This window comes from Copadichromis virginalis, linkage group LG2 (assembly GCF_057382275.1).
Source record: "Copadichromis virginalis isolate Kocher_CV1m ecotype Utaka linkage group LG2, C_Virginalis_male_GT1.1, whole genome shotgun sequence".
Classification (NCBI taxonomy): Eukaryota; Metazoa; Chordata; class Actinopteri; order Cichliformes; family Cichlidae; genus Copadichromis; species Copadichromis virginalis.
The window spans coordinates 32,319,474-32,344,209 of NC_140619.1; the positions used below are offsets into that span (position 1 = coordinate 32,319,474).

The window sequence follows — 24,736 nt, forward strand, 5'->3', positions numbered from 1 at the left end:
GCAATTGGGGCTTTTCTGTCATTTATAGGACTTCCTAATTGCGGGTGGGAAACAAGAAGGCCTATGCGTACTTTAGGAAGCCAGGTAAATTAAATAACTTGTTACTTTCAATGGCAGGTAAAATAATGTTGCGATTTCCTAGGTGACGGTGAATACAACATCAACGTGGAGGCCTTGAATGCAGCATTAATAGCATTGCACAGTTTAGGGACTATTGCCTCCTTAGTGTTGATCATCATAAACTTGTGCCAGTGGTAAGTCTAAAAGAGATTTACATTAATAATGACGCAAATTAGCTAGCATTGAGAATAGGCTATGTTCATCTTATTGTCATGTTAGCTCGATTATACTAAATTACCGTAAATTAACTGGCTAACATGGTTGCAAAGTTGCTGACCGATGAGTTTACCTTTATGAGGAATGCTTAGCGCATTAAAACATTTTTCATCTGAACGGAAATATATAAAAACTAAATAAAGCTTAATTAAAGAAATTAGCTTGGCAGCATTAGTGTACCAGAGCCTAATTTTGCTAACTGTTATGCTATTTGAAAGGAGGCGTTCAGGTGAATCGTGTAGACTGTATGTTAGAACCAGCGGCTGGGTTAAAGGCTTTATCCTGTCATTGGTCAGGACAGCTGGTCCTTCATGTGTCCGAAAAACACAGGTAGTTCAGATTAAACCTCTGTGGTGGATTGTTTTTTGATCGTATACGTATTTTTATACTAGCACCGATACAGTAAAGGCATCGACTGATTTCTCTCTGGGTTTACATGTTAAGAAATACTAAGGTCTTTATGTAATGTCCCTGCTTATAGGTTTTTCAGCTGATCGACTTTCCTGTGTATTTTACGATTTTACACGGCGAATACTGGTCAATAATCGAGGGATAATCCGAGAGTGCATTTCTTCCGATTCAAACAGCGTCCCGTGAACGTAGCAAATCGCTAACGTAATAGTTGGGATTTGGGGCGCCAGATTACAGGATGACTCGGATCAGCTGGCAGTCTGTCTCCCTTTTTTCACTCCTCTCTTGTTGTAGAGAAGCTTTTCTGGGTTAATACGACATTTATAAAAATATTTGCTGCAATATTGGCTCCACTGAGCGAACCCTTTACAGTCAGGTGAAAAGGGAGTGTTTTACGGGACTTTGCAGTAACCTGAAAATTATGTTCCTGATGCAAGAAAATGAGAAAAAGAGCGCCCAATTAAAAAAAAAAAAAAGTCCTACTAGCTTCAAGAAAAGGGAAGTATTATTGAGGAAAAAGAATGGGAGTACCCGGAGAGAACCCACGCAAACACGGGGAGAACATGCAAACTCCACACAGAAAGACCCCGGCCTGATGGTGGAATTGAACTCAGGACCTTCTTGCTGTGCGGCAACAGTGCTAACCACCGTGCATTAACCTATCCCCACAAGCTGCATGTCTTTGGAAGACATGCAGCTTGTGGGGATAGGTTAATTGGATAATCCAAATTGTCACTAGGTGTGAATGTGCAAATGAATGTGAGTGCGAATGGTTGTTTGTCCCTGTGTGTTGGCCCTGCGACAGACTGGCGACCTGTCCAGGGTGTACCCCGCCTCTCGCCCTATGACAGCTGGGATAGGCTCCAGCGCCCCCCGCGACCCTGAAAAGGATAAGCGGAAGCGAATGGATGGATGGAAAGAATGGGATCTCCAAGAAACAGACAAAAGGAATCAGCAGATGCAAGTAAAGCCTGGTGAAGCTCTGGGGAAAAAAAAAAGAAATCCTCCAAGAGAAGAAACAACAGGGCATAAAACAGAGAGAGATGCAATGCAAACTCCAAGACATGGAGATAAAATACAGAGTGCTGAAAGCAAGGTGTGATAAGAGACTGCACACAAATGTAGAGTTTCTTCAAGAGAAAAGGTTAAAGGAGATAAAACAGAAAGAAATGGATTGCAAGCTTCAGAACATTGAGAAACACAACAAAACAAGTAATGCTTGAAGTTCTGGAAAAAAATAAGTATAAAAACAAGTGTAAAAAACAAGTGTAAAAAATATAGGTATAAAATAAGTATAAAAATAAGAAATGGGTAATAGCTGCATGTGTGCTTGTGTGTGTGTGCGTAATATGCATACTTTACTTGTTGGATCCAAATCCCAGAATACATTTGGCATAAATGACATAAATCTCCCCTTTGATCATTGATCAGTAAATCTCACTGCATATAAATTCTGAAGTCTGATATAATTTCATTAGTAAAGCTGCTCAGATGGTTAAATGTTGAACTTTGTTGCGATTGCTTTTCTCAGAATCACTAACCCCCGTTTTGATTTATTTTTGCAAGTTGCTGATTTCACACAGGTCCACTGCTGAAACCTTCTTTGAGTTTTTCATTCAACAACAATAGTCTCAGGCAATAACTATGTAATTACACTTAGTATGCGACAGTACATAAATGTACATAATGAAAATGTATACTCTTTAGCATATATTAACTCCTGGATGTAAAATAAAATATACAAAAGAAAAAACTCTGATTTTAAATCACATTTCAGATCACCACAGTAGGATATCCACAATGTAGGATTCAGGCATTTGTTTTAGTTCAACATCACAATCATTCTATGAGTAGTTTACAGAGCCAGTAGTTAACAGCAGTAACTTCAGCTGCTTCAATTCATTGGCATTAGCAAGCATTCCTTTATACAAAGCATTTCAGTCAGGTTGAGGTCTGGACTTCCATGCTGTAGATTTGCTGCTGTGCTTGGGGTCATTATCCTGTTGCATGGCCTAATTTAGGAGAAGCTTTAGGTGTCGGACAGATGGCCTCACATTTCACTCTACAAAACTCTGACATACGGAGGAGTTAGGCACCTGCAAGGTGCCTATCTCTCGTGGCTACAAAACAAGCTCAAATCAGAAACCTTGCACCAGCATGATTGAACAGTTGGTTTGAAGTGTTTGTGCTGTGTTTGAGTTTTGCTGAAGGTAGTGCTGTGCAATATGGCCAAACCTCCACTTTGGTCTCATCTGTTAAAAAAAACTGTGCTCCAGAAGTCTTCTTCAAGGGCAGCTTTACCAACTTCAACCATGTCGTCTTGTTCTTTTTAGAGAAGAAGCTTCCTCCTAGCGGCCACTACTAACAAGCCACAGTTGTTCAGTCTTTTTCTAATTATACTGTCATGAACTTTAACATTTAACATGCTATCTGAGGCCTGTAGAGGCTCAGATGCAGCTCTTGGGTATTGTGCAGTTGTGAATTTCTTTTTTCACGTTTACTCTGAGAATCTTCATTCTTCTAACTATTCTTTACTCTTTTAAAAGCTTTCTCTGCTCAGATGTCTGCAGCACTGAGTCTACGTCTTCTCCACTGCTACTCCAAACAAGGTACTAATGCAGGTGTCATTAACACAGTAATATTTAAGTGCACAAAATATTCAGATCACACGTGTATGTCTCTCCAGGTACATTTGGATATGGCTGCGGTGCAATTCGCCCGCTGAGTCTCAGTGTGCAGAGAGACGGCTACAGTGAGTACACACACCAAGAGCTGTACATATATATGAATCTCCAGTGCAGTGACCACATCAGCATGCCAAATTTGTATTTACTCTTCTACTCCTCTCTCCTTTTATTCTTCTGTCAGAGTATGTAAATGCTCAGGAGCTGCCAACAGACATGAGATCCATCACTGACCGGGCTGCCACAACCCTGCTTTGGACCGAGCTCTTCAGAGGTCCCGTTGATTGTGTTTTCTGTGCTGATAGCCTAGATTTGTAGCCTGTAATGCTCCATGTCACAAAGCTCAAATCATCTCAAACTGGTTTCTTGACTGCAACAATGTTCACTAAACCACCACCTAAATGACCTCCACAGTCACGAGATGTCAGTTTAACAGCAAATTTGGGATGTGATCCATCAGGAGATTCACAATGTGAATGTGCAGCTGACAAACCTGCAGCAACTGTGTGATGCTATCATGTCTATATGGACCAAAATCTGAGAGGAAAGGCTCCAGCACCTTGTTGAATCTATGTGAATAGAATTACAGCAATTCTGATGGCAGAAGGGGCTCCAACCCAGTTCTACCAAAGTGTATCTATATAAAGTGCCTGATTTGTTTATCTACTGTTATTAATCATGGCCAGAAATTAAGTTAATGAGGTCAGTATACATCCATCTTATTCATATGAGTCAAAAACTCAGGCTTCATACGCCTTTAAACAGTACATTCCTCAGTACAGGTGAGTAATTGACCTCTTTTCAACTAACTCAAATCTTGCAAATCAATGTGTGTCAGAGACAGTGGGCCCTTTAAGTTTTTTTTAAAATTTTAATTATTATTTATTTATTTATTTTATTCTTTGCCTTCACGCAGGTTTGGCAATGACCATGAGTTATCTGTTCCGTGAACCTGCCACCATCAACTACCCATTTGAGAAGGGTCCTCTGTCGCCCCGCTTTCGTGGGGAGCACGCCCTCCGCCGCTATCCTAACGGAGAGGAGCGCTGCATTGCCTGTAAGCTTTGTGAGGCTATCTGCCCTGCTCAGGTAAACGCATACACACACAGTCCCTTTTATTATGATAGTTGTGTTTTGGTTTTTTTGACATGTTGAGGTTGTCTAGAAGATGTACTGAAGTACAAACAAAGCGTTATACGGAACGAGAAAAATGAATGACATCACTTTGATATGGCATAGCTGTTAGCCATGGATGATCAGGTTTGAGGGTTTTTAGAAACTGATGGTTTGGCAGCGGCAGTTCTCTGGGACTGATAAAAAGACATTGAATAACCGCTTTTTCAACCACTGTAAGAAAAGAAGAGCATTTCTGAAAACACAACATGTTGAAACCTTGAAGCAGACCAGTCACAGCAGCTGAAGGTTTCCAGCTGAGAACAGGAAACTGAGGCTAGAGTGGGCACAAGTGCAATAGTGTGGCAGATATTTTTGAACACATTTACCGCTCATTTAAACATCACCTTCTATCCGAGTATTGTTGACACAAATAACTTCCATAATCCCCAAATCTCACCAGAACTGCCTTGTGCTCTCATGTGGTTTCAAGTGCTTCTAAGCTTCTAAGCACCTTGTTGCATCTGCAGTACTATGAAAAAGTCTTCAGTCAGCCCTCATTGATTTCTATTTTGCTTCAGACCAGCAGGATTTTCTTGTAATTTATTAAAGAGCTCTTCAGCAATGGCTTTCTGTTTCTGTGTACATTGGCTGCTTTTTCCCTTATTTTCGATGCACTCTAGTCCTGTACCTAACCACTTTCTGAGGAATACTTTTTTTCTTAAGCCACTTAGCACTCATGAATGAATCATTCAAGACAAAAAAAAACACCTAAGGATGAGCCGTTGCTGTGCCTACAGCTTACACATAACAATTTAGCAAAGAATCCATTTTAAATTGTGTCATAAGACACTTTTTATATCCGGGAAAGATCTGAGACAGGACCTAAGAAATGCATCTTGCTCTACACTCTATCCATCTACTGTTCACCAAAACCTGACCAAAAATGGGCTCAGTGGTAGGGTGTCTGTCAAGAAACATTCTTGAAACCAGATTATTGTTTTGAAGCTACCAGTGGATCATGAATTGCTAATCATTCAGGATGTTTTGGTTATATGAATACATGTATATCTCAAAAGAAAGAACAAAAACTTAAAGTTTAAACTATTGCTTGATGGGAAAACATAGACTGCTGGAACATTTCATTATTAGCAGGGATAGTGTTAAGGAATGCAAACAAAGAAAAGAGGCTGAGGTATGCCAAGTTAATCGGGAACTGGGACTGAAAATCAGGGGCAAAAGGTTTGATGGAGTGATGGCTCCATATTTAGTCTAAATTGTCATCATGACATGCAGAGGAGGTCGGAAGAGAGCTACAGCAGTGAGTGTCTACACACGGTGAAGGCTCTGTCATGGTTTGGGGCTGCCTTTAAGCCAAAGGTGTTGGAGATCTGGTCAAAATGGATGTAATTATGAACCCAGAAAAGTATAATCAGATTTTGATCTGATTGGCTTCATTTTTCAGCATGGTAATTATTCCCAGGACGCTGCCATTCAGTAGAAGCATACCTAGATAGTGTTCCACTCTGTACGTTTCTGTCAGTCATGGATCGGCCTCCCCAGAGCCTGAACCTCGACATTATTGAAGCAGCGTGGGATCATCTAGATAGAGAACGGAACAAAAGCCAACCAACATCCAAAGAAAAGCTTAATGGCTCTGAAGACGCCTGAAGAACTATTCCTGACAACTGCTTAAAGAAATGATATGAACACTGCCTAAGAGAGTTCAGGCTGTGCTGAAGAATAAATGTGGTCATACTAAAATTGTATAAAATTCTCTACCCAATGTGGTGTTGCACATATTTAAAAAAAATCACTGTACATATTTCACATTTTCCAGAAGAAAACATGGGTGAGAGTGAGACAGTTCTGAAGGTAAACAGGGGTGTAATGTCTCTTCACTCAGTAGCTGTTTTGAAATACCTCAATTTGGGCACTTATGCTAAAACATTATCTAGATTATGTATTATTTATTTGTTTGTTTGTAGTCAGTTCTCAAAATGTCTGTAAAATGAATGTTGCTGATATTTGAATGCTTCCTACTGTTGTGCCAATAAACATGATGCTTCCCTTTCCTTTCTCTATTGATCTCAGGCTATCACTATTGAAGCTGAGACTCGAGCCGATGGCAGCAGGCGGACCACACGCTATGACATCGACATGACCAAGTGCATCTACTGCGGCTTCTGCCAGGAAGCCTGTCCTGTTGATGCCATTGTTGAGGTAAAAACAAGTGTCCTCCAAGTTTGATGAAGCTGAACAAGCAAATGATAATGTGGGGATCTTTCACTGTCTTTACTCTAGTTCAGTACAATAAATTTACAACTGAAAAACTCCACTATTCTACCCAACCCTCCTTCAAAACAGACAGTTAATGTCTTTAAAAAAAATTGAATTCCTTCTTCAGGGTCCGAACTTCGAGTTCTCCACAGAGACCCACGAGGAGCTGCTATACAACAAGGAGAAGCTACTCAACAACGGAGACCGATGGGAGGCTGAGATAGCAGCCAACATACAAGCAGACTATCTGTACAGATAGACTCACTGTGGGAAGGTCCTGTATGTCCTCCTGATATGCATTTAAAGAGATTACTGGCGGTTTTACAGTTATGCCAGCGGGTTCCGAGTGGTAAAGCCTCATACACTGAGGAAATTCTATAAAAAAACGCACAAATTGTATGCCTCTTGGGTGTAGTTGTACTTTTTTGATGTTGAGCTGTAGCACGTCAAAGCTTGCAATATAAGAGTATATTATTTGAAATGTTTGTTTTAAAGATATTGACAGACCTGTTGCAAATTTAACTAACCGAATTGAAATTAAAGGGGAAAAACCTCTGAAACTGAGAAGATGTGTTTTGTGGGTTTTTTTGTCTTTTATATTATATCCAAAACTTGACTCTTGTTGGACCAAATCCCTTATGTTAAGTGAGTTAATGACTGTGTTTTTAATGGTTTATTAGGCTATTGTTAGATGGTTGTAGCCTCCAGTGTAACTATTGCCGGCTGCAGTTGTGATGCAAATAAATTACTTTTAAATTTTTAGTCAATAGAAAAAAATATATATACAAATTACCTCAGAAATAAACAGCTCGTAACCATACCCAGCTGCCCAGCCTCAGCTGCTTGTCTGTAGTGGGAAATTGTGCTTTTCTAGCTACATGTGAATGTCTTTTAGGGTTGGATAAGTGTGTTTAAATAAAGACTGAATGCTGAATCACGTTCAGTTAGGACCGTGTTGCTTCTTGATGCGTTTTTGCCGCTGCAAGGGTCACATGATAAGGGCGGAAACTGACTCATAGTCCACGCTGAATCTCCCGCGAACGCAGCCATTTACTCTTTCCTCTCTTCGAAGTGTTACCGGTGAGTCTCTGAATTCCTCTCACAATGCGGGCTATCATATATTTCAAGTTTGCATTCGTTGGGATAAAAAGTCAGTTAAAACAATGGGCAACTTTAACTTTGCGATTTTGTAGCTGTATCCACGTGAGGAATGGGGCAGCTGGGGAAGGCCGGTGGTTTTTCTTATGCGGCTAACTAGCTGTTAGCTCGATGAAAAGAATGGCTTCCATGCTGTGCTAGCTAACGGGTTAGCATGCACGGCTAACCCTCATTTTTTCTGCTTTGTTCTTGGGACTCGCGCGTATTCCTGTAAATACATATTCAGTATTTTTGGCAAAATATATTGTGGATGCGTGGAGTTGCATTTATGTGTAGAGAATTATTTAGGCTGGGTTTGACTTGGAGTGTAGCGTGGAACACATTAGATGGGCTTCCAGTCGGATTGTTTCAGTCGAACAAGAAAAAGTGCGCTCGCCCGTCGTGTGGCGCACTCACTCTAACGTTTTTAGCTTTCCTAGCTAGCAGCCGTTGGTATTGAAATACGCATTTAGAAGCGCGCTTTCGAATTTTCGATTGAACGCAAATACACATTGGTCACACAACATGAATTAAACCTTTTTCCACAACATAGCTGCACCGTTACACGTTTACTCGTTACGTGTGCGTGAACGTTAGCTTGGATGGAAAATGCTAGAAGTTATGGCTATGTAACAAGCTATGGAGTTTAGCTAAACGATCAAATCGTAGGAAACTGCTCAAAGGACCAAAATAACATCTCAACAAATCATAGCTTATGTCATATTTTATCTTCTTGAAATGCCATTTAAAGTAGTTGCTAGCACTGCTAGTTGGTGTTGACGGACAACGTGCTAATCAACCATCCCGCCTCGTTTTGTTTAACAGAAAAGTCGCAACCACGGCGGACTCAATGGCACAGTGTGTTCCGGTGGCGGTGTTTAAGGTAAGTGCTTGCTATCTAACATAAATTGATGTTCCATTTCTCAGCCTTTTAACTAAATGAAGCACCGCTATCTGTGCTAACAACGGTCAGTGTGGTGAACCAGTACCAACCAGTCTAGACTAACTGTACGTTCTGCATCGCAGTTGGTGTTGGTAGGAGATGGAGGCACCGGGAAAACGACTTTCGTGAAGAGGCATATCACAGGAGAGTTTGAGAAGAAATATGTTGGTAAGTACTCGCTTGCCAGGAAGGAAATCAGCTCATTCTTTTAGTCTGGATGTGGTAATAGATTTGAAAGCAGGATGTAAGATGCCAAATGTGTTAAATGGAACTACAGGGAGCAACATGTCCTGCATGGCCTTTATCTCATCACCATTTACACCTTCATTCTCCTTATTCATTATGTCTTTGCTTGAAATTTCAGCTACTCTTGGAGTAGAGGTGCACCCACTGATTTTCCACACCAACAGAGGAGCGATCAAGTATAATGTGTGGGACACAGCTGGTCAGGAGAAGTTTGGAGGCCTGAGAGATGGCTACTACATTCAAGGTGCTCCTTGCATCCTTCGCACGCTGCTCAAGTGTCACGTTTTTAAAATTCATGTACCTTGGCTTTAGCTGAACAATACATTAATGCTTTCTTGCTTCCTCAACAGCTCAGTGTGCTATCATCATGTTCGACGTCACTTCTCGAGTCACCTATAAGAACGTGCCCAACTGGCATCGTGACCTGGTCCGTGTCTGTGAGAACATTCCCATTGTTCTTTGTGGCAACAAGGTGGACATCAAAGACAGGAAAGTCAAAGCCAAGAGCATTGTGTTTCACCGCAAGAAGAACCTGCAGGTAATAACTGCTTGCAAAAATGTGTATTTTTGAATTGTAGAATAAACCTTTGAGTTTTGTCATTTCTAACTGCTGCAAATTGTTCTACCCGCAGTACTACGACATTTCTGCCAAAAGTAACTACAACTTTGAGAAGCCTTTCCTGTGGTTAGCAAGGAAGTTGATCGGTGATCCCAACCTGGAGTTTGTGGCAATGCCTGCCCTTGCTCCCCCAGAGGTCCAGATGGACCCATCCCTTGCTGCTAAGTATGAGGAAGAGCTTCAAGTGAGTATCACTGTACAGACTCATTTGTCTGATTTGGATGAATATATTGTAAAGTTTACTTGCGCATCTTCTAAATGTGGAACAATCTGAAACATGACTTTGTTCTTCCATATCCAGGTTGCATCACAAACAGCACTCCCAGATGAAGAAGATGACCTCTAACCTGTTACCTAGATTTGTCCCTCCCTCCTCCCCCACCCGTGGACAGGAAGTCGTTGGAGTTTTGCCCCCTTACTGTAAAATCCCTTTTCAGATTTTTTTATTTTTGAATTTTTTTTGTTTTAAAACTTAAGTAAAAAAAGAAAAAAACTTGGTGGAAAAGTTGTGGTTCTAATTTCACTGTATGACACACACCCACCCTAGTGTTGTTGTTGGCATGGCAACGTGCTACTCTTCATCGTTGAGCACCCTCCATTGCACTTACCCAGCTCACATAATGCTGTTGTACGGTGTACTGGAAGCACTAAGGGGAGTAAACTTTGAATAAAAACATTCTCGGTATAACACGGCCGTGTTTGTTGTGATTTGCCTGCACGCCAACGATTTCAGGTCACAGGGAGCGCCTCGTAGTTAAAAAGTGGCTTTAGCATATTCAAGCATCTTGGTGAGGATTATTTGATGCACAATACAGGTTCCTGAAACTCAGATGGCTACAAGAAACTAATAGAATTCAGCATTTACGTTTGTGCTCTCCTGCAGTCACCAGTAAATGTTTCATATGGAATAAGTCTCATGCCATAGCTTTGTCTGCAACATTGCCCACAGTAGGTCAAATACAACTAGATAATGCTATACTGACATTTGTCCAAACTTACTAATTACTACTGTTGGAATCAAGTGGATACATGGAAACCTGAAGTAGACAATGATAGCCTGTGTCTTGGTGAGCCTTTACAAAGTGTGGTAATAATGAATGCTTTGCTTTCAGGTACAGCTAAAGGAGATATACAAACCATTTAATCTTGAGTGTGCCATTAAATTGAAAAAGCATGCAGACTGTAGGGCATTATGGGGGAAAAAACTGCTCCTTCAAAGCTTTGAAAGGCACCAAATACTTTAAATATTTGTGTCAGATAACATTGTTTCCAGTTAGATGAATCTTGAGTTTAAGAATGCAAAAGCTGGCTTTTGACTGTGTTTCATTGGCTTCAGATTTCACTTTAAAATATAACTGATTATAAAGTTTGATATAGCCAAAAAGATCTAAGGCATGGGCATGAATGTCATGGCAATTTGGGGTTTTAATGACTTCTTTGACCAGTCCTTTTTTTTGGGATAGAGTGAATGTACAGCATACATCTTTAATGACTTAACAAAACAAGAATTGGGTGCATGAGTGAGAATTTATTTTGAATTTACTGCAATCCATACAGGGTCAAATGCATACACATATATTGCCATTAATATTTTGGTTAAATGTTCCTTAGCAAGTTGCCTTTTGAACAGATGATGTGAAATCATCCCAACCTGGAAAAAGAGCAGGTCAAAGAAATCAAGAGTAGATTTCTGAATCAGTACTCTTATAGATAAGCTTCTCAATAATTTGTTCCTTATTTTTGCCCTAGTTTACACCATGTTTGCATGGAAGTATGTTCAACAGTGCTGTGAAAAAGTATTTGCCCTTCCCAGTTTCTTAGTATTTTAGCATATATGTCACACATGTTTCAGATTATCTAACAAACTTTAGTATTAGACAAAGATAGCCCATGTAAATACAAAATGCAGCTTTTAATCGTTGATTTCATTTCAGAGAAAATGTTATCCAATCACACAGGATCCTGTGTGAAAAAGCAGCACCCCTAAACCTAATAACTGGTTGTGCCAATCTCAGGAGCAAGAACTGCAATCAAGTGTTTGTGATAACTGATAATGAGGCTTTCACATCACTGTGGAGGAGTTATGGTCCACTCTTTGCACAATGGTTTTATTTCAGCCACACTGGAGTGTTTTAAAGCCTGAAAGGCCTGTTTAAAGTCACGCCAAAGCATCTCAGTGAGTTTTAAATCCAGAGTTTGCTTCAGCCGCACCATAATCATCTACTTGTTTTTTTAAGCCATTCTGAGGTGGACTTGGTCTGTTTCTGCTGCTTAAATCAAGTGCACTTGAGCTTCAGAGCATAAACTGATGGCCGAACATTTTCTTTCAGGATTTTTTGATAGGAAGCAGAATTCATGGTTCCATCAGTTACGGCAAGTCATCCAGGTGCTGAAGCAGCAAAGCAGCCACAGACCATCAAACTACCACCACCATTTTTACTCTTGATGTGATTTTATGAAATGCTGTGTTAGTTTTACAGCAGATGTAATAAGATGCAAAAAGTTCAGCTTTTGTCTCATCGGTCCACAGAATATTTTCCATAAAGTCTTGAGGATCGTCAAGATGTCTTTGACAAATCTGAGACAGCACTTTGTGCTCTTTTGGTCAGCAGGGGCTTTCTCATTGGAGCTCTAAATGTAAGAGTGTATGCTTAACAGAGTATGTACACTTTAAATTGTCATTTTACTGAAACTGAAGCACTTAAAAAAGTGCTATAGATTATTAAATTATTCATGCATAAGTTCCAGAAAAAGGTCTCTGCCAATCCTCCTTATCTGCAGAATAAAGACGAATAACATGAATACACAATTTCAAAATGTAATGACTACAAGGCACATGTCGTAGCCTGTGGCTTCTTCCGCTGACATGCTCATATCTATTTGAACAAAACGCTAAACCTTAATTTTTCCAAGTTGCACTACTGAGCATGTTTGTGCAGCGCAGTCTTCAGGTTTCCACATCGCAGCCTCCTATAATTTGCTACGATTGGCACTGGAGCTCATTTTAATGCTACCAGCCATGCTTGATGGGACATGTCTTCAACTCACAAGGTGAGTTCAGAGACAGCAGAACAAAAAATGAATCTTATAACATCACTCTGCCTCTGCACAGTGAGGCTCAGTGGAGTAGCCAAAAGAAATGTGTGAGTGGAAGGAGACTGAACGCATTGTTACCATTTAAAGTCATAAAGTAGCTACCTGAGTCCCAGATCCTTCACTGGACGCACGTGTGCTTTTATGAAAACTCACACAAGATGATGCCAGTGATGGAGGGTTTCATCTTAAGCTCGTGACCACTAGGTGTCACTCGTGCTTTTCCCTTTCCCCCCTGCTTTTTAAATTGAGAGCACAATGAACGCGCCCTGTAGGGTTATGTAATAGATTTCTGATGCACCTTCACTGTGACGTGTGCCGGTTACTACACGGATCTGGGTGCAACATCATTCACCCTCCACGCAGCGCCATATGTTCTGATTCAGACTCGGGTCCCACTTTACGTTTCACAATTTAGTCGTTGTGTGTTGAAAGCGTAGTGAAGAAGAAAACCGCAAAATGAGGAAATAGACATCTATATCCAGTTCTCAACAGTTGGTTACAAGCTGTAATAAAACTCTTCTTTATCGGCTTAGCTGGAAGGAAATGATCACGATGCGTTAGGTGACGGTGGGAGAGAGGAGAGTGTGATTTTGATCCCTGACACCCAGCTGTAACATTAGGCCTACATTCATGTTTACTGCTGCTGGCTGCTGAACACACTGCACATGTGAAAATACGAGTACACGTATTGCACTAAAAATATGCAGTCATTATAACAGGATAGAGATGCCTGAGCTTAGGAAGATATGTGTTTGCTCCTTTCCCCTGGTTGGCTGACTTAAAACCTCCGTAACCATGATCTGATTGATTTTTATTAACACACACACACACACACACACACACACACACACACACACACACACACACACACACACACACACACACACACACACACCACCCCAATAACGCTGCTGTAATGCCGTCAACCCTTAGTGCTACATTTACTTTACGTTAAAACCGCGAGATTTGTCATTTCCAATAGGGAATATTATATTTCACAGTAAAGTGAACCAACCAATAAAATGTATGGTCTAAATAAGATAATTTACCTGAGAGATCATATTATGAGTCCCCCTTAATAATAAAAGCCTGTAAACAACCATGGGAGTTTTTTCTACATTCGATGGGATAAACAGTGTTTATGATTTAGTTTATAATTTATATTTTACTGTCCTGGGTCACTTGTGCAACTGGGAGTATCAAACACCACAATTAAAAATAAATACATAAATAAGTATGCTTGATCACTTGCTTTAACATGAGCTTACTTTAAAATTAAATTGTCTTCAGCTCTCTCCAAGGCTTTCTAAGGGGGGATAAAAAGTGATGTTTTATTTATAGTGCCCTCGATGGTTAAGGCAAAACATCCCAAAACGCAAATGAATAGAGGGCATCAGTAAAGACTTTGCTGTAAAGAGTAAGGTGGTGAATTCTCCAGTAATGCTGCAGGCCACCATATCAGTCATGCTGTTTTCCTCTTCAAAACTCATTAACTCTCATAACTCTTTGAACTATGACCTTGAGGTGTAAACATACTGGCATGGCAATATGATCCATGTGCTGAAATAAAAAAGAAAAGACACAGCAAAGATAGACCTGATTAATAGATGTAAACACGTTCTAATTGGTTTTAATTTAAGTTGAGTACTTTGCTCTTGACTGAAACTCTCTTAAACTATAGATTAATTGTGATGACTTTTGGTTCAGACATTCATGGTAGAAAGACGGTGAAGTTATGATCACTTATTGTAAAACATTGCCAGTGACTTCAGCAATACAGTGGTCTTCACATTTGTGGCACAACATTAGAACAACTTGTGCAATGACATTTGTGTCAGGTATTCATGTTTCCCTCTGGATCGATGATCTCGTTGCTGATCATTTGACTTTATTTCCTCCAGCAGTAGAAAAACAAACCCTTTGTCTCACAGAACAAAGATCATGGTTCAAACCCAGTCTGGGGCCTTTCTGTCTGGAGTTGCATGTTCTGTCTAGGTACTCTAGGTTAACTGGTGATCCTAAAACTTGCTGTTGTCTGTCTCTCTGCATTACTTCTGCAGTAGATTGGCAGCCTCTCCAAGGTGTACAAGGAGTCCGGCCCTCCCACTGCTCTGGATTGGATAAGTGGAAGAAGAGGGATGGACTTTTACTTATTACTACATACCAGTGAAACTAATGACATCATGCTAATTAACCAATAATATCACAGAAAGCCCCAAAGTATAGTGGAAATTGGTATGTTAGAGTTGTTGCCTTAGTATGTTTCTGGGCATACTAACATACTATGACTTCCGTTATTACCTTCATACCTTTATACTGGTTCAACCAGGCAACTTGATATTTAACAGCATGTTGTTTAGCTGTTGTGAGACTCTGCGGATGTTTATCTTCTGTGACTCCATATCTTTCTCTAAATTCCCTCATAAGACAAAAATAATCACATTTGATTCCTTATTATATATTTTTAAAAGAGTTTCCAACAAATCCGCAGGTTAGTTGGTTTATTATTCCTACAATACCTGAATGCATCACGAGTGCAGGTGGCTCAGGGCGTGGCTTCATCACCGCGATCGGGGGACTTGTCTGCGCATGCGTTAGCCATAAAAGTGCGTTTTAGAATGATTACTGGTAGCCAGCGGAGAAACAGATTATACGGCTCCACACAACTGTTGTTTTAATCCCCTGAGCGAGGAGATTTAGCAAGAAAAAAACACTGGCTTCAAACCCAGCAGCCATATTGTATGGAAAAGCGACGGAAAGACTCCTGTTTTCAGAAAAAAGTCGTTTTCTCAGGACATCTGTCAAGACTTTTGGGGAGTTTAATTTTCTGCCTCACTGGCGGTGGGTCTGTGTTGCACAGCTAGCTTGGCAGCTGGCTGAGAACTTGAGAGATTGGGACTAGTTTTTTTTTTTTTAAACCCTTTTTGCACAATATTGTGTTTATTTCTTTATTTTAATACTGTGAAGCTAACCGCCTAAAAATGAAGGACCGATTGGAGCAGCTTAAAGCGGTAGGTAGTGTTTAGGAAACGTTGAGTTTTCTGAAAGTGTCTCCTTTTACTCATCAATATTGACTCTGTACACTCCGAAAAAGAAAAACGACCATTTTAAGATGTTTGAGGTTAGGATTTGTAAAATGAAAATTTTACACTCTTTGATTTAAACCTTTACCATAAATATATAGCATATATAAACAAACAACAATAGTGAGATATATGATGATGTAACTCATGTGATGGCTGTAGTGACATTACAGCTTGGATAATGATTGGGAATGGAAGTGCTGGATGAAAGACGTGTTTTGTGCATTCACTTCTGAGTATAAGGTTTGAAGTAGAGGTTAATTCTTATTAACTGAACTGCAGCTCAACAGGTCATATTTACCCAAGTAATTCCAGTGAAATTGAGCTTAATTTATATATCCCGGTGTATCGTGGCTAAAAATAACTTAGGTGAGTCACTCTGTTTTCATTGGTATTGATTAACTGTTGCTCGATAAAAGGGAGGACTTTATTATAGCTCTTGAAGAATGAAGGATCTGGTCCCAGCACCTTGATAATTTGTTTAACTATTTATTTAGAAATTAAGATAATCAGACATTTGACCTATACTCAATTACATGACAGCAACTGAGTGCATTTAGCCGTGTTGGCAGGTGGTGGTGAAGAATGGAGAAGAGGGGTGACTTTTTTTTTTAAGGGACTTTGAGTGTGGTGTAGTTGTTGGTGTCAGATGAGATGGTCTGAGTATTTCAGAAATGATCTACTGGGATTTTTTTCCCCCCAACACCACCTCTAGGGTTTGCAGACAATGGTCTGAAAAAGAGAATGTATCCAGTAAGCGGCTGTTCTCTGGGCGAAAATCCCTTGTTGGTGTCAGAGGTCAGAGGAGAATGGCCAGACTGATTTTAGCTGATGGAAAGGCAGCAGTAACTCAAATGACCACTTATTACAGATGGGCTAAAGCAGCAGAAGACCACACCGGATGTAAATGGTAATGGTAAATGGACTCCTATATAGCGCTTTATACAACATGCAACTTTTCTTTTTTCCTATGCTTATAAGTGCTTTCTAACTGCACACATACTCAACACTCATACTCCAATGGATGCCCTGGAGAGCAACTTGTGGTTAGTATCTTGCTCAATGATATTCGGCATGCAGACTGGGGGAGCCAAGGATCAAACCACCAACCTTCCGATCAGCAGATGACCTGCTCTGCCTCCTGAGCTACAGCCACCCTGGATGTCAATCGTATCAGCTAAGAATAGAAAACTGAGGTTATAGTTCACACAGGCTCACCAAAATTGGACAATAGAGGACTGGAAAACGTTTCATTATCTGAACAGTCTTGATTTCTGCTGCAACATTCAGGTAGTTGGGTCAGAAATTGCCATTAACAACATGAAAGCATGGATCTTCCTGCATGTCTCAACAGTTAAGGTTGCTGGTAGTGGTTTAGTGGTGTGGGGGGTGTTGTCTTTACACACTTTGAGTTCCTTAATATCAACGGAGCGTTGTTTACCTGAGTATTGTGTTGACCGTGTCAACTAGATCTTACTTCAGTAGAGTACCTTTGGGATGCGGTGAAACGAGAGATTCACATCATGGACATGCTGCCAACAAATGTGCAGCAACATTGTGATACAATCCTGTCAGGATGGACTGAAAAGAAGGTTTCTGGCATGCCATGAAAAATCAAGGCAGTTCTGAAGGAATGGGGTTCTAGCAAAGTGGCCAGTGGGTCTATATCAATAATGGTGCAGTACAGCGCGAATCTCCCACATTTTCATATCACTGGCCTCTTCTTTTCTGAATTGGGTTATGCTGCTGCTGTTGTACAGTAACTCATGATGGCGTGTGTTGAGGGATGTTGTGTTGCTATAGCTACCTAAAACTGCTGGTCAAATATTTGCTGTGTTTTAAAATTGTTTGAGCAGTGGTATTCCTCACTTGCCCCCACTCCCAGATATCTTTATCACAACACAGTTGGCTTTACATTAAAGGAAGTACAGATGTAAGCAGAACTAGGTCAGACATGTGTTTATAAGCAGGCCGTGTGACATTTTTAATTTTTCTCCAGTAATACTTGCGTCTTTTCCGACTACCTCGACCTGCCTTTACTCCTGTGTTTCTTTATCTTCCCACCTTATCCCCCTGTCTTCATTTCCCTCCTTGAGTTTCCTTTCTAATGTTTAACTTGCCGACAGTAATCTAGGCTGTGTGTGTGTATGTGCGCGTTCATGTCAATGTTTGCTTACGCCACTGGCATCATTATCACATCACCTGACGTACTGAAGACCTTGGCACTTTTATAAACCGTATGAAGTGTAGAATCGTAATTTGCTGAAGTTATTGTACTGTTACATGTGGCAGCTTATTGGCCAAGCTCCACTTTACGCTTGTTTTATTTGACTATTTTTAGAGAAATACTGAGAGGAGAAGTTGGTAACCTCACTTGTGAGCTAGACTAACATGACTGTTACTTTCTGTTGTTCTGCCTTTCTGTTCCCTCATAGTATTTTCAAATGCACTTTCATTTAAGCTCATCTGGTTTTCAGTTCTGTGTCTTCAGTGACGAGCTGGGGTTCTGGTGCTGCTCTGCTTCCTAGCCTGACCGGCACAAATCGTAAATGGAGTGCAGTTACGTAGCACTTAGTCTTATCAGTCACTGAAAGCACTTTACACCCAGTGGTAAAAATGTAACCGCGTAAACATGCCGTCTTCATTGCCATATGGAGTTTTTAAATCCCTTGTCAGATGCTTTGCATCAACACAACTGCTGATGGACTAAATAGGCTTCTGTCACCACGCTGCTGTAAATCTGACCCCAGGTCCCTGTGCTACTGCTTTTAAAGGTAGCAGCTCATTTTTAAACCATCCCACAGAAAATGCTGTTGCTCAGACAGCAGTAACTAACATTTCTTGTTATTATGGATTTTATCTGATTATTTTCTGCATTATTTATCGACAAATTGTCCAAAAACTGAACTTCATATTAGCCTGAAGAAACAACAAATCCTTACAAATGACTTTCCAAAGTGGTTTTCTTCTTTTTGCTTGGCTGTTAACTTTTTATTGATCATCAAAACCTCTGCTGTTTTTATATTTGTTTCTTTTTTCTGGTTGGTCGATCTTGTCCTGTAGCTCTACTGGTGCCCACATAGTTTCAACTCCACTATCACTATTCTGTGCTGCGTGTTTGATGTTTTCTAATCGTGATGTCCACTTGACCTAATTTTACCCACTGTGCAGCCATCAAAATCTTAAATGCAATCTTCTGCATGAGATTATAGCTGTCATGCTTTTTGTTTTTGTTATTCTATTTTTTATTTCTAAGCGAGCAAATCTAATTCACCAACAGTCGGGCTGGATTTTGGCTCGCAGCACCATTTAAAGCTCGTGTTAGATATTGTTACATAAACCTTGTTCACCTGTCTAAACATGCCTCCCAAATATTTAACATCTCGCAAACCAATCATGAAGAGTTGACCATCTCCCAAACTTTAAGCTGAAATGGTTCGTAGTAGTTTGATCCAAGAATTTCTTTGTGTCTTCTGAAGTGAAGTAAAGTGTTAAGATGAGCAAGTGAGTTTATTGAGTAATGCTGTTAAAGTTTTCTTGATGACTTGGATAAGGTCACTGCCTCTGACTGTTCCTGTCATTATCACGATGTTTTTACAAGCTGTGTGTGTGTGTGTGTGCGTGTCTTTGTGGTCTTTGGTTGTTTGGTTTGGTGCACACATCACTCCCTTTCCTCTTGTTTTTGCTGAATGAGAGACACTGGAAGGAAGTGAGTGCTTGGTCTTATCTCACAAGAGCAGAAATGCAGTGTGAGAGTGTGCGTGAGCCTGAGTGGTGCGTTTGATGAATAACTCTCTGAGAGATTCAAAAGCAAGCACTATGTCCTGGAAACTCTCGGTTCAACTACTGCTGTAGGTACGCCAGCCTGAAGCAAATGGTCTCGGCTACATTTGCAATTCAAATTTTCGATGAAGGCTGGAAGGTTAAAGGCCAAGTCTAAAAGTCAGCATTCGTGCAGTTGCAGTAAATGTTACTGCCTAGAAGGGTTAATGATTACTTTCAATACTGATGAATCTGCTGATTATTCTCTCAGTTAATCATTTTTGTCTGTAAAATGTCAGGAAATGTTGAAACTGTCCAGAAACTGAGGACCGCAAAAGAAAATGCTTACTGTTTGAATATGACAGTGAAAAGAAGCACAACAGGTGCACAGGACAGGTGCAGTGTGAATGAACCGTAATATTTATTGAGCTTACTATTGTAAATACTGTGTGTGAGTCAGCTAATATGAGATCAGAGGCATTAAACCGATGACGTCTTAACATTTTCCAAGCCTCGACTTTGACCTGGGTGCACACCTGAAGAGCCAAAGGTTTCACAAATTTATTAAAATACAAATTCCGAAATGATAATATATAAGACTGTTATTTGTGAAATGGGCCTCTCCATAACATACAACGCCCAAACCTCAGATAATATACAGCAAATACATCTTTAATTTCCAACATACATTATTATACTAACCTAAATCAGTGCTTTGAAGCTTATTCCAAATTTGTGGACCTCTGCAGGTCACACAGAGTCACCTGTTACAAAGCACAAACTCTGGACAAATGCCTGGAACAGCTCATCGGGTGTCTGATCAGAATATATTTAACTTAAAAGCAGAAGTAATTAGAAGGGAGGAAGCAAATAGGGCTGCTTTTTCTTTTCTCGCTTTATCAAACGCAGTCACGGCGTGGCCGTGATGTCCGTTCACTCTGCCTCAGTTTTGTTAAAGTCAGCTTAGAGTGAAAATTGGGTTGACGTCTTGGAGCCTGCCTCTGGTCCTAGATGTTAAATATTCACTGCCAGTGCTTGGTGCGTGCGTAGCAAACCATCAGTGCTGACTTGTGTTTACTGCCCGTCACTTGTGACACGTATAGTCAGCAGCGTGAAGCATTCTGATGAAATGCTGGATGTAAACTGATTAGGGTCAGGCTGAGCTGCTAACCAGGAAGCAATTTCATTAGTATAGCTTTGCATGAAGACTCACGGTCTAAACTGTGTTCGGTGGCTTTTCCAACCCAAACAGAAAAACTTCAGAAAAAAGAAATTAAACAGAAAATCTCTCTAAAATAAATGTGTAAAGTTGTAACTTAAATTAAGCTAATTGTTTTGTTTTGACTCTACTTTGTTTAAAGAAAGCACAGCTGCTTATTTTATTTTTATAAATTCAATATATCGTCTAGCAGTGTGATTTGAATACACTTCCTTTAATGTTGTTTGAGGTTTCGTATTTACCCTACAGATAGAGATATCCTTCTTCTCACCAGACTCCAGCCAGTTTGTTTAGCTTGACGTTGAGATGGGAAATACTTCCCCTAGCAGCACCTCTAAAGCTCACAACTAACCACATTATAATCCATGCGAGGACCAAAGTGTTGAAGTTTCAGGGTGTGGTTTTTATAGGTGAATACTAGACTTAACTTCTGGCTGGGAACAGGAACTTCCTGGAGCCTCCACTGCTGACCTAATTTTTTTTTTTTTTTTTTTTTTTTTTAAGTTTGCACCGGTGTTAAAGGTTTAATTTAAATGCTGTTATTGTAAGGTTTTAGAGATACAAAAAATAACAAGTGCAGAGTTTAATGGACTCGGACGTAGCTTTGAATTATTTAAACAGAGGTTTGGAGCCCCCAGGGGGATGCTGGATCAGTAGTTAAGACAGTGGATGGAAGATTGGTTTTGAACCATGGCTGGTTTGTTATGTCATTATTTATTTATGTATTCTTTTTATCTATCTAATTGCAAATATCATGGCAAACATACTTTATTGCTTAAGTAATATGTAATACATGAGAAAAGTCTTAGATGGGTTAGAGCTACAGGATGATCCAACTGTTATAAAATAGCTCAGTTGCATGGATGACCTCCACATGCCTGTTTGCACTCCAGACAACTACTGGGCATCCTCTGGATGTGATCCTCCCAGATCTGGATTGGGAAATCTGCAAGCTAGTCTGTGGTGCTGTTTGACAGTGTTGGAGGCACCGATATCGAGGTTATTTTTCTGCAAGACCCAGCAGTTCATTTTTGTCCTCTGTCGTTGACATGAGTCTGAGACCTCTATGTCAAGCACAATTTATGGAGTCTAGGGGAAATCCGGGCTTTCCATTGATGTTACATGTGTGGCGGCTGGGTTAACAGAGCACATGGACTTTCTTTTCAAAATGACAGAAACTGCAGCTTCCACATTTTATGGCTTTGAGGGAGGTTAAATTATACTTTTTTGCTAATATTAAGATTCTGGTGTTTGAGCTTAAATTGTTTGTTCAAGTTGAGAGTCTTAACTTTGATTTGGTGGGATTTCAGAAATGTACAGTATTTTTACCCCTTGTAAAACAAAACTTTTAGTGTACCTTGTAGTGGACTGCAGGACTTACTACCTCACATTTTCAACCAATGTCACTACTTCAGGACACATGCTTCACATGCACACACAAGCTAAGAGATTTATTTTGTCTTTTATCCTGTTGATTTATGTAACTAATAATAATGTGCTGAAAATGCACTAAACTACCTCTCCATACTGAAATTAGGTCAAAATTGTTTTTTTGCATGAAACATGAAAGCAGGACAATGCTGCCCACAATCACCAAACAGGAAGTCCTCTGATTAAAGTTGTATAAACTCAGTTTCAGCCCTTTTGTCTTCTTGCAGGTTGTTGTAAGGCATTTTGAATAGTTAACATTTTACTGATGTCCTAAACAAATGGCTGGTTTTGGATTTAAAAATTAATTTTAGGGGGTTTTGCATGGACCTTTAATGCAGTGCAGTGTTAACAGCGCTGGTTTTCTTTCTGGCGATGCCCCAAAATATGGATTAAATCATTAATACCATAATTGTGCAGCAACTAGTCGGCTCTTAACCTAAAGACAACAGGTTGACAAGGAAAAATTTTGGATGGGCTTGTTCTACATGAAGAATGAAAAGCTATTGAGAAACATAGGGCCTGCGGGCCTACCACCTCACGCTCTTAGTCCTGCTCTTTCTGTTTATTCTTATAGGTGTGTGATCAAGATGATGATGATGTGGAGATTGCTGTGGACAACGCAGGCTTCATGGATGAGTTCTTTTCTGAGGTAAGTGCTGCTATGGGTGTATGTATGCACTGAGTGTGATTGTTTTGCTTCACTTGCATTCACGAGGACCTGCGTGTTCTAAGATGGTGTGATTTGCATGTGTTTGCCATTTGCGGTGTGTCCTTGTGTTACAGATCGAGGTAATCAGAAACAACATTGAGAAAATCGATGAGAATGTGACAGAAGTGAAAAAGCTTTACTCTGTCATCTTGTCTGCTCCCACATCAGATCAGAGTAAGAAATCACCACCAGCTCTGACATTTACTTCATTTTTTTGCGTTACAAAATAACACAACATTGATCAGGAAAGGCATCAGCACTGAAAATCTGCACTATGCTGTATCCTGCACAGAAACACAGGAGGACTTGGAGGCGATCACCAATGACATAAAGAAGTTGGCCAACGGTGCGAGGAACAAACTCAAGAGTGAGTCCCGCTCCCATTTCTACATACAGCCTGTCATTATGAATAACTTGTATGTCTATTGGATTAGTAAACAAGTGAATAGTGGTGTTATATTTAATCAGTTCAAGGTTGTTTAAGTGAAGTAACTCTGCCTTCTTCCCAGCCATTGAGAGGAATCTGGAGTCAGAAGAGCAGGAGAGGGTGTCGGCTGACACGCGGATACGTAAATCACAGGTAAATCATCTCCTTCAGACGATTCAAGTAACCTTCTGAGAAAGCGCTTTTCTTGCAAACTTCCCCCTCATGCTGGGCTTTGTATGTGAGGTTGATTTTTTTCTGATGGTCTTATTTGTTGTATTTTAGGTAAAAGTAGGTTAAGAGAGAATTAAGAGAAGAGGGTGCTTGTTAATACTTCTGCTTTAAGACTTTAATAAATGTTTAGCATTTCTAAAATATTCCATTTCAATCAATCAACAAGAGTTGCTTCAAGGTGCTTCATATAGTAAGGTAAAGACCCTACAACAGTACAGAGAAAACACAGAAAACTCCAACAATAAAATGAAACCCTATGAGCAAGTGCTTTGGCGATTGTGGGAAGGAAAAACTTCCTTTTAACAGGAAGAAACCTCCAGCAGAACGAGGTTTGGGGCGGGGCAGCCATCTGCCGCAACTGATCAGGCGTGAAGGGAGGAAGACGGGACAAATACACGTCTCTGTCTTCAGGTTTCTGCTTTCATCATTTAAAAGTGTTACTTATAAGCTCTTCCATTGTTATTCTGTTACCTCCCAGCATGCAGTGCTGTCTAGGAAGTTTGTGGAGGTGATGACAAAGTATAATGAAGCTCAGGTGGATTTCCGGGAGAGGAGTAAAGGACGTATTCAGAGACAGCTCGAGATCAGTGAGTCACAACGACGCCAACAAAGACATTTGACGGTTCCATTGTCGCCTTTGTCATTAATCCCGCTCCTTTTCCTTTTTCCCTTTCCTCTCCAGCTGGAAAAGCAACTACGGATGAAGAACTAGAGGAGATGTTGGAGGGTGGTAATGCTTCTGTGTTCACTGCAGGGGTAAGAGTGTGCGTTTGTGCACGTATATGCATTTTCCTTAACGTACCTTAACGTTAACTCCACCATGATGTGGTTGAACTGTGAAAGCCGAGTTGTCAGTTTCTCAGTAAAACTTAAACTGCTTGTGTCAGCTAATTATTGGCGCTTAGGAGTCGACCTGACTCGCACTCAGTCTGCTCATGACACACTGAGATAAGGAGCATTGTGTTGTGTTGCTTTGGCTACACACAGCAGCTGGAAAAACTTGAAAATG

At 40.3% G+C, this 24,736-nt stretch overlaps 3 protein-coding genes across 9 annotated transcripts in view; all 3 read left to right on the forward strand.

Moving 5' to 3' along the window:
* The first annotated feature begins 24 nt into the window (after positions 1-24).
* ndufs8b (NADH:ubiquinone oxidoreductase core subunit S8b) lies at positions 25-7,704 on the forward strand. 3 transcript variants are annotated; one of them, XM_085430506.1, is made up of 7 exons: positions 25-84; positions 3,294-3,356; positions 3,434-3,499; positions 3,616-3,705; positions 4,348-4,520; positions 6,639-6,767; positions 6,952-7,698. In XM_085430506.1, the coding sequence occupies exons 2-7, from the start codon at positions 3,308-3,310 to the stop codon at positions 7,081-7,083; spliced, it is 639 nt and encodes a 212-aa protein (XP_085286632.1). In that variant the 5' UTR covers positions 25-84; positions 3,294-3,307; the 3' UTR covers positions 7,084-7,698. The 3 variants fall into 3 exon arrangements, with proteins under 3 accessions (XP_085286632.1, XP_085286626.1, XP_085286617.1); XM_085430500.1 differs by lacking the exon at positions 25-84 and adding an exon at positions 172-254 and having other exon boundaries at positions 6,952-7,704; XM_085430491.1 differs by lacking the exon at positions 25-84 and adding an exon at positions 3,190-3,211.
* A 128-nt stretch (positions 7,705-7,832) lies between these two features.
* Positions 7,833-10,459, forward strand: ran (RAN, member RAS oncogene family). 2 transcript variants are annotated; one of them, XM_085430516.1, is made up of 7 exons: positions 7,833-7,904; positions 8,787-8,844; positions 8,988-9,072; positions 9,269-9,394; positions 9,501-9,688; positions 9,783-9,953; positions 10,071-10,459. In XM_085430516.1, the coding sequence occupies exons 2-7, from the start codon at positions 8,812-8,814 to the stop codon at positions 10,113-10,115; spliced, it is 648 nt and encodes a 215-aa protein (XP_085286642.1). In that variant the 5' UTR covers positions 7,833-7,904; positions 8,787-8,811; the 3' UTR covers positions 10,116-10,459. The 2 variants fall into 2 exon arrangements, with proteins under 2 accessions (XP_085286642.1, XP_085286651.1); XM_085430525.1 differs by lacking the exon at positions 7,833-7,904 and adding an exon at positions 8,136-8,192.
* Positions 10,460-15,464: 5,005 nt separating this feature from the next.
* Positions 15,465-24,736, forward strand: part of stx3b (syntaxin 3b) — a 33,259-nt gene continuing 23,987 nt past the window's right edge. For all 4 annotated transcript variants that reach the window (XM_085430619.1, XM_085430628.1, XM_085430609.1 and 1 more), the window contains exons 1-7: positions 15,465-15,876; positions 22,935-23,009; positions 23,144-23,243; positions 23,362-23,436; positions 23,579-23,649; positions 24,206-24,314; positions 24,410-24,483. In XM_085430619.1, the coding sequence (XP_085286745.1) occupies positions 15,847-15,876; positions 22,935-23,009; positions 23,144-23,243; positions 23,362-23,436; positions 23,579-23,649; positions 24,206-24,314; positions 24,410-24,483 (534 nt within the window). In that variant the 5' untranslated portion in view covers positions 15,465-15,846. The remainder of the gene's footprint in view (positions 15,877-22,934; positions 23,010-23,143; positions 23,244-23,361; positions 23,437-23,578; positions 23,650-24,205; positions 24,315-24,409; positions 24,484-24,736) is intronic.

What these genes read in the sequence shown, in the direction of transcription:
- ndufs8b (XM_085430491.1), top strand. An exon ending in CCACTGCTACTCCAAACAAG is followed by an intron (nt 3,357 to 3,433) that starts GTACTAATGCAG and finishes ATGTCTCTCCAG; the next exon opens with GTACATTTGGATATGGCTGC. An exon ending in CTGTTGATGCCATTGTTGAG is followed by an intron (nt 6,768 to 6,951) that starts GTAAAAACAAGT and finishes TTCCTTCTTCAG; the next exon opens with GGTCCGAACTTCGAGTTCTC.
- ran (XM_085430516.1), top strand. Translation starts at nt 8,812, where the DNA reads ATGGCACAGTGTGTTCCGGTGGCGGTGTTTAAG. An exon ending in TTCCGGTGGCGGTGTTTAAG is followed by an intron (nt 8,845 to 8,987) that starts GTAAGTGCTTGC and finishes TCTGCATCGCAG; the next exon opens with TTGGTGTTGGTAGGAGATGG. An exon ending in AGTATGAGGAAGAGCTTCAA is followed by an intron (nt 9,954 to 10,070) that starts GTGAGTATCACT and finishes TTCCATATCCAG; the next exon opens with GTTGCATCACAAACAGCACT.